This window comes from Medicago sativa, chromosome 4, assembly GCF_051527215.1.
Source record: "Medicago sativa cultivar Bolivia chromosome 4, Bolivia_mono, whole genome shotgun sequence".
NCBI classification, from domain to species: Eukaryota; Viridiplantae; Streptophyta; class Magnoliopsida; order Fabales; family Fabaceae; genus Medicago; species Medicago sativa.
The window spans coordinates 54,586,657-54,596,627 of record NC_140752.1 but is presented as its reverse complement, the minus strand read 5'-3'; the positions used below and the strand labels follow the sequence as shown (position 1 = coordinate 54,596,627).

General features: G+C 34.3%; 1 protein-coding gene across 1 annotated transcript; it reads left to right on the top strand.

The window, feature by feature from the left end:
• Nucleotides 1-1,702: 1,702 nt before the first annotated feature.
• Nucleotides 1,703-3,015, top strand: LOC146929900 (uncharacterized). Its single transcript, XM_085707430.1, has 2 exons — nucleotides 1,703-2,837; nucleotides 2,981-3,015. The coding sequence occupies exons 1-2, from the start codon at nucleotides 1,703-1,705 to the stop codon at nucleotides 3,013-3,015; spliced, it is 1,170 nt and encodes a 389-aa protein (XP_085563556.1).
• Nucleotides 3,016-9,971: the final 6,956 nt, after the last annotated feature.

Here is a 9,971-nt window from a genome sequence, read left to right as displayed (position 1 = left end):
TCAAGCAAATTACTGTGTCTCTGTTAAAAAGAACATAAACCTGGTCATTTTCAGCTGATAAGAGTCCAGAATAATTTTAAGACCGACACACATGCAAATGTTGGAGTTTTTATAAAATCCATCAATTTTAAATGTAGAGACATAAATGAATAAGGAGAGGGACAACAAGGAGAAATGATAGAGATAATAAATACTATAAAAGAAAGAAAAAATGAGAACCCTAACAAATCTCATGCAGTAAGACAAGACTTTTTATCGCTAAAATCCATCAAAATCCTATAAAATTTGTTTAGAGAACAATCTATCGAAATTTGAAAAGAAAAAAAATTAATACGACAAGACTTATTGTAAGCAATAAAAAAAATTGATTTTTTTTTTTGACAAATAAAAAAATTCGAATTGAAAACCACTAAATTTAAATTTATACACCTTTGTTAGATTACATAAAAATCTTATTAAATACCTCGATGTTTCTATCATAAAAAAATAAAAAAATAAAAAAAAATCTTTTAAAATTATTTACAATCCTAATCCGATATACCCTCTTAAATAACAGAAAGTGTTAAGATTTGAGCTTGTTAATCCCCCTCCAACCATAACCCACCATTAAGAAAATAGATGTAGTTTAAGCTTCTGAAACACGCTGGAATCAACATAACTACATGAACTCCAAGACCAAAATTCGTCATAGTTGACAGAATTGGTGTTATTCAACAAAGGATCAAATCAAACTCCCTACTTGGCATCACCTCCAAAGAAATTTCATGAAGAAGAAAAGCACATGAATCGCAATCCTCGACAACATCAACAGAAGATGAAGTCCATTTAACAACCCATCAAGCCCCCGTAGTGGCCAGCCACCTACTGCCTCCGTCGAAAAAAATAAATGATGCACTGACAGTGTAAAATAGTTTTACACTGACATTCAATAAGAATCGTGTATTCCACCAAATCATAAACATATTTTTAAATTAGTTGTATGACATGGCAGATTGATGATTTCTTATTAGATAGCGGTGAAACTATTTCACATTGTCCATACATATCTATTAAACTCAAACGATCTGCTCACATTGATTCTATAGTGTGTTCATTTCATTGTCATTATTACACCATGAGCAAAAGGAATCAAATAAGAGTGAAAGCTGAGATTACTTGGAGAACAAGTTACTGGCTATAGTACAATTAGCTTAAGTGTAGTACATTTAGCTTAAGCATAGTACAGTTTCTACATGTATATGTATGTTTGTACTTCATTCTCAAGTAATAAGATTCATTTTCACATTTCTTCAGTTTCATAATATGGTATCAAGAGCTCTCTTTGAAGAGAGAGTTTGTTACGATCCGTAACTAACTCCGCTGCATTTTTCGCGCGTTTTCCTTGAGTTTTTCGCGCAAATTTCTTCTCCTTTCTTGTTGAATTCGTTGTGAATTCACCGTTTCTTTGTTGAATTCGTTGTGAATTTGTTGTTTCTTTGTTGAATTCGTTGTGAATTCATCGTTTTCTTAGTTGAATTCGTTGTGAATTCATAGTTTCGAGCAATCTCTGTTTTCTGCAATTTTCCTTCATTCAATCATGGCTCGTCAACAGAATCAAGTTGATACTACTTCTATCTTCTACGTTCATCCCAGTGAAGGTCCTAATACTGTGGTTGTTACGCCACTTCTCACCGGATCCAATTATCTTTCATGAAGCAGATCAATGCAACGAGCACTTGGCGCCAAAAACAAGCTTGCGTTCATTGATGGATCCACTCTTGTTCCTGCTGATGATGATTTGAACAGAGTAGCGTGGGAACGATGCAATTATCTCATACATTCATGGATTCTCAATTCAGTTTCCCCTCAAATTGCACAAACTATTGTTTTTCATGTGCGTGCTATTGACGTTTGGGAAGAACTGAAAGAAAGATTTTCCAAAGCTGATCGTATTCGTGTTTCTATGTTACGATCTTCTATCAATAACCTTAAGCAAGGTTCAAAATCTGTTCTTGATTACTTCACTGAGATGAAGACGCTTTGGGAAGAGCTTAATTCCCATAGACATATGCCATCATGCACCTGTGTTCATACTTGCAAATGTGAAGCTATGCGCTCTGCACGTTATTACCGTTTAGAGGATCAAGTTATACAATTCCTCACTGGCTTAAATGAGCAGTTTTCTGTTGTAAAAACTCAAGTGCTGTTGATGGATCCTCTTCCTTCCATCAATAAGGTGTATTCACTCGTTGTACAGGAAGAGAGTGACAATGTGCAAGTTTCTGCACTAGTTCCTTTGGATGATTCTAATATCCTTGTGAATGATACTGATTCTAACAGAGGTTATGGGCGTGGTAAGAACAATTATGGTGGTAAAGGTTCTGGATATTGCACATTTTGTAACCGCACCAATCATACAGTGGAAACATGTTACCAAAAGCATGGCTTTCCTCCATTTATGAAGTCCAAGTCCTCTGTTAATGCTTCTTCTCATGAAGCTTCTGAAGATAAGCCTGTAAATGTTGTTGCTGTGGCTTCTTCATCTGCTCCCAGTACAAGTGCCAGTATCACTCAAGAGCAGTACCTTCATCTTGTATCTCTGCTTCAACATTCAAGTTTGACTCCTCCAGCTCCTTCCCCAGCCAGTTCCAATCATGTCATTTCTCAACAATCCTCTTCTGCAGGTATAAATACTATTTCCTCTAACTCTTTAAATGCTCAAACTCCTATTTGGTTACTTGATTCTGGTGCTAATGAGCACATTTGTTCATCATTGCAATACTTTAGCACAATTTATCCTATATCCCCCACATATGTTAATCTCCCAAATGGCCAATCTGTCATTGTTAAACAAGTTGGTACTGTCCATTTTTCTCCACAACTTTATCTTTCTCATGTTCTATATTCACCTCAATTCAATATTAACCTCATTTCCATTTTTAAACTTTGTGATTCATTATCATGTTTTGTCCATTTTCAATCTAAACATTGTTTTATACAGGACTTGAGCTCCAAGAGGATGATTGGTTTGGGTGAACTTTGTAACACCCTAATTCCCGACGGTCATTTTATATAATAATAGTCATGGTTTTAACGAAAAAGGATGTCACACACATTAATTCATCTTTCACATAATAAAATAATAGAGAATCAGATACAACAGCGGAAGATACTTCATAAAATTTCATAATTATAAATGTCTTGTCTTTAACATTATTTAGGAAATACAGCTTAAAACATCATAGTGCTTAAACTTCATAATTTAAGGACATTCAACGTTTAACCCAACCCCAGTGTTACATATCAGAGCACGTATTTATTCGACTACTTAATATCCCAAATAATAGCTACAGGAGTATGTCCCCATCACCACCTTCTAAGCATCTCGCAATTCTAAAGTTCCTCGTCCTGTATATCTGTACCCCAAGGGTACAGACACCAAAATACACAAACAACAACAAAGGGGTGAGAATTCACATCATAGCATATATTGGGATACATGAATAATAAAGTAGATAATCATATCTTCATCGGTACTTCCTCTAATCATCATCAATCATTCATCATACCATCACCAATCATTCATCATAATATTCATACATTTCATTTCATATACATCATTAACACATACATCTTATGCACACCTTTAACACACATATCACATTCACATCATTAGCACATATCAAAGTTCACCTAACATGACCTATATGCAACATAATTCATTCCTAGACCTACATGCATGCCGGTACCGGATCCTATCATCATAATAATGTAAGTCAGAGGTGTGTTACTGAACTTACATCCGTCATTCGTCATTCGTCATTATGCAGTATGATATGATGCATGAAGACCCACCAAAACATCATTTAGAAGACACATAAACAACATATCATCATCTTTACATCATAGTTACTCGTCATATTGCTTGTTATTAGAAAACAAGTACGTCATTCGTCATACATCATTTTACATCATTCGTCTTTAATAATCATAACATCATTTTACATCATCATCTTACGTCATTATCAACTCATCATCATTTTACACCATATATTCGTCTACCTATGTCTAACTCATGATTTTGTCATATTCACATCATATCTAAATCTTACACTCACCATTAGTTTAATTTTCATTCTACATATTATACTCCCCGTGACACACTTCAACTTTCATCTTGTCTGTTCATTTAACCCACATATCCTTCTCCTCGTTTATATACACCTCATCAACTCTTTAACATTACCGCTTATATTAACTCTTACTCACTACAACCTAACAACCTTCCTGATCTCATTATTATTTAAGGCGGTCATGTTTACCCTCATCAATTACCCATAGCCACCTACTCTATCATTCCCTCTTATCATCGTCTTTTCACTTCTTCAACCCATTCATATCTTGTACCTTACTTCATACTTTGCCACACCATTAACGTCATTTATTACCTTAATCCTTTACCATCGTGTCTCTTTAATTTACCCTAGCTTCTACTCTTCATATAGTCTCGTCGTTGCATCTATCCTTTATCCTAAATTACTACTATTTTCATCTTCATTAGTTCTTGAGTTACCCTCTCCCAACTCTATCTACTTCGCTTCTAAGTCCTTCATCGTTCCACTACCTAATCTCTTTTTGATTTTTGAGATAATCAATCCTAATGACACTTAAGCATACTCCCTCATTTAGATTTAATAGTTTATGACTCTTACCATTACATTGGGAATTAATTTGTAATTGACTACTACCACAGACTATCCTTCCGTATTCTCCCTTATAATAGTCATGTCTCCCTCTCACCAAATTACGGTTAAGGCTCACCAAATATTTCCTATCACTACGGTCGTCGAATAACTCATATCCTTACCTTAGTTCTTCTCTAACACTTTTGATACTCATATTGTTTTAAATTCGTTATGTCTTATGAAACTACTCTCATAACCCTTATTTAAACTCCTCTCATCTAATTTTATTGATTTGGGACCTTACTATACATCTTAGGAACCCTTTAGAGGCATAAAAATAGGTCAAAAATAGTCTAAGTCAACACAGCATCGTGGCACGTTGAGGTACCATCGTGGCACGTTTGGGCAGCCTAAAAATGGTTTCGTTTCTGGAAAAATCGTGGCACGTTGGGCTCCCATCGTGGCACGTTCATAGTTCGACAGACAACATCAGATTTTCTACCTTTCACGTTTTCGCGCGTAAAACCCAAACCGTTAATCCGTTTTCGATGCCGTTTTCGCCTACATGCTCCAGACACTAAGCTCTATCATATTCTACAGAAAAATTCAAGTTTAAACCACCCCAAAATCGTTTTCCGGAACCTCACTTAGTCACTTATTTGCAAAAATGCTTAAACATCAATATTTCGCACGAAAAACCCGAATTCATCTACCCAAAATCCAAAATACTGATTAGAACATTGTTATACGATTAATCTATGAACTGTACATCATATGGACCTGATTTTAACAAACTTCTATTCAATCGACAATCTATAACAACCTCAAAACCCTAATTCTTAACTCACCGATATCTCATCCAATCCCATGGTTCCAACCTCAAAACTACTTCCGATAATCATCATAGGGATTATCCTATCATCTAAACACTAACTTTTCCATTATCTTATTAGATAACCTACTCTTTCAAGATCAAAATTTTCAATTTATAAAACATAAATTGTAATACCCCGCATGTAAAAAATAAATAAAAAAAAATTCAGTATCAGTTATTTTATATTTGGAATTTTTAAGAGAATGGCAAAATGGTAATTAAGCATAAGACTTTCCGGACTAAATCATATTATTTCACTGGACTACGGGTAAGGTAATATCCCGCTTAACAACACTGTCATTTGTCATCTATCTGTGTCAGTTATTTTTCCAAATTATCTAAGTTTCTTTAAACCAAGGGCAAAATGGTAACTTCCCTTTAATACCATAAGAGTAGAAAAATCTAAAGAATTCTACACAATTCTATTGACTTCTCTCTCAAAAATCATTTTTCACAATTTCCTCCCATTCTTTCTCTCTATTCCATCGGCCATCACCATCTCCAAACCCTCTTCATCACAAACTTCCATTTTTTCATGAAATCATCAAAGTTAAGCAACAAATAGGTTCCTTGTGGTGTTGTTAGTAAGAATCAAACTTCAAAACTCATCTTCTCCCTCTCTTCAAGCCAACCGCCCCCTTTCATCTTCATTCTCCAAGTTTCATTTTTCACCCCAATCTCATGGAAATCATCAAATAAGCTAGCTTTTAGAGTACCCATGATGGAATGAACAATAAGATTGCAATATATGTTGTGGTGGTTATGGTGGTGAGTTGTTTGATGTATAAGGAGCTTATGAATGACATTCATGGTGTTTAGTTTTGATTGGTATTTTGAGCAAGAAGAGGAGATAGAGTAGAAGGCGGTAACTTGGATTTGGACTTTGGAAGCTTTAAAGAATTCAGACTTTGTTTATTGGTGAGTTCATTAGATTTTAGACCTCCAATTTGAGTAGTTGAATTTTCACAATGGTGGTATTATTATTAATTATGTGCTGTTTCTAATGTATGATGTAATGGTGGGTTGAAATTAATTATGGCTGAACCATGACTGAATTTTTATGGATAGATTGTTAGAAAATTTTATGGGATTGGTTGTGAATTATGGGTCGAAAATCTTGCTGTGTAGCCTGAAAGATAATAATTGTTAGAGATTTAGATTCAACATTCAATTCCCTTCGATTTGGACATAAATTTTGTATGATTTGGACAACAAACGAACTCGGAAAGTGCATTTAAAGTTTGTAAAAATCCTGCTGGAATCTGGTTACGGGTTTTGAGACAGGACTCCACTAAAACAGTAATAACTTTCTCTCTGTAATCTGGAATCATGTGATTTTTAATGCTATGGTTAGGTAGCGAAATTACGGACGTTTTAGTACCAGTTTTATTAATTTCGGTTCAGTATTGAGGTCTGGAGAAAATTTTAAAGTATGGAGTCTGATACAAAATTTGTGCAGAATATGAGTTCAATTGTGTTAGTTCACCGAGCGAGCTTGAAGCCTCGCATAGTGGAGAGGTGCAGAAGTGAATGTTTAATGATTTTTGAGCTTAGTAGGTTTCACATGCACTCTAGGTGTTTGATATAATTTAATCCTATGAATTTCATGTTGCTTGGATGATTTTTAATTAAAGAGAATGTATATGCTTTAGTGTGAATTAACATGATTATATTGAGTTTCCATGTCTTGCCTTTCAATTGCATGTTTTGGACAATGATGATTGTGAAATTAAGACTTTTGTGTTAGTGATAGAAAGTAGGATTATAGCAAAATGATAATGTTAATTGATGGATTGATTTAGGTTATACCATTTATGTATTGTACTTGAACATGTTAGTGTTGTAAAGTTGTTGAGTTGGGTGAGATAGTAGAATGATTATTTTTGAATTAGGTATCCTTATTAGTGTATCATAAAATCTCTTTTATGTTAATAAGTATGTTTATGCTAGTATAAATGTTGGAGGGAAATTATATCAAGACAATTGATGTTATTATAGTGAAGATTTGAAAGAAAATTTGAAATGCAACTTATGAGTAACATGCTCATAGAGAGAGAAAGAAAGAAAGAAAGAAAGAAATGAGAATATTGAGAAAAACTCCGTTTGCTACAACGAGAGATAATGTAGCCTATGACGTACGGGTCATAGTAAACCGTTTGCTACAACGAGAGATAATGTAGCCTATGACGTACGGGTCATAGCAAACCGTTTGCTACAACGAGAGATAATGTAGCCTATGACGTACGGGTCATAGTAAACCGTTTGCTACAACGAGAGATAATGTAGCCTATGACGTACGGGTCATAGCAAACCGTTTGCTACAACGAGAGATAATGTAGCCTATGACGTACGGGTCATAGCAAACCGTTTGCTACAACGAGAGATAATGTAGCCTATGACGTACGGGTCATAGTAATCCGTTTGCTACAACGAGAGATAATGTAGCCTATGAGGTACGGCTCATAGTAACGAATGAAATGTATAATTAATGATATAAAATTTTAAGTCAAAAATTATTCGAATAATATTTGAAAGGGAACAAAAAATAAAATTATGGAACCAAGGAAAAATTCTAAGGACCCTCCAACATAAATACTAACATAGCATACGCATATTAACATGAAAGTTATGTGTAGAATGAATTAGCTACGAAAAAATATTTCATTTAAATTTTGCTAATAGTTGGAAATGAGGAAATTTAGTTATGGAACTCCGGCTTAGTTAGCCGAAACTAGTTGATATTAGAAAAGAATCAGTGACATACCCAGATAAGTAAATCAAAGTATAAATTATAAGAGAGTATGATATATTGGAGATATATACATGATTATTATTATGGTTATGGGGATATATGTTTATGATTAGTATTATGTTTATGATTAAAGTTATGAGTATGACTATATTTATTATATGATTTGTTCAGAAAATATTTATTTATTTTATAATTTCAACGTATCCGACGCCAAGTTTAACACACATGCTAGGTATCAAAGATGATTTCTAGTAGGGGTGTTTTGTCCTTGATGACCGACTATTTTATTTATGTATATTCTAGTGTCAATTGGTGTATCTGCAGCTATTTGGATGTCTAGAATGTTTTATTTTGAGTTGTACAATTAGTATGAAAATAAAGATGTTATTTGGAAATTCTGGCTGATAGAACAGGTTTTTAAAACGGGATTTACATCTTGGAAATGTTAAAAATACAGAGGAAACTCTGTCGAAATTTCAGTAAATATTTTTTTTTTTTTTGAAAGGAAAATTCAAATGTGAATTTTTATTTATTTATTTTAGTTGTCAAGTTTGATTAATAGGCTTGCCGGGCTAGAATGATCTAGTTCGTGCGCCGGTCACGATGATTGTTTTTGGGTCGTGACATAAATTAATCTCCATCAATTCTATTCGTTCAACAACATCACAACCTTTATTCATCACCATAATTCCATCATAAATCATATTAAAATAACACATCATACTAAATAAAGTTACCCCCATCATAGATTAAACACCCTAAAGTGAGAGGAATCTCCCCCTTACCTCGAATCTTCGAAGTCACAGCTTTCCGGCTCTCTTCTCCGAAACTAGGGTTTTCTCCTCCTCTTCTCTCTTCTTCTCTTGCTTCTACGTTTCAGGAAAGTGACAACCTTGATTGTTAATTCTCTATGTATATATGGGCTAACCTCATAATGTTATTCCTGTCATTCTATTTTATATTATTTTTACTTCTCCCTCCCCCACTTAATTAAAACTTCTATTCTACACCTCCCGCCTCTACATTACTTTATTTATTTTCCCTTTCATCATAATAATCCTTATAGCACGTCATTAATCATCATATGTCTATTTCTTCATAGCTAACATAATATTCTAGCATCATAACACCATTATTATAAAAAGAAATAAAGAATTCTTCTAATTAACTTCATTAAATCATTACATCTAATTTTCGGGGTGTTACAACTCTCCCCCACTTAAAGAATTTTCGTCCTCGAAAATTGACTGAAGGAAATAACTCCGGATAAGACTTCTTGATCTAACTCTACAGCTCTCATGTTACGCTTCCTTTGGCTGGTCCTCCCCATGTCACTTTCACCAATGCAATCTCCTTTCCCCTTAAGTTCTTCACTTCTCGTTATTTGGCAAACCCTCACAAAGTCCATAGAAATGTTGTCCCACTTCCAGTCCAGAATACTCAAAGGTTGCATTAGCCCCGAAGACTCTTGATGCTCCACCCTTAACTTTTGCAAGACTAAACAAGCACACACAAATTCAGCTATATCGTTCTTAACACTTGCCCACCACAATATCTCCTTAAGGTCTTGATACATCTTAGTGGCTCTCGGGTGTATACTCAAAATGCTTTTGTGACCTTCCTCAAAGATACTCTGCTTCAGTTCAGGAATATTCGACACACAAACTCTATCTCAAAACTT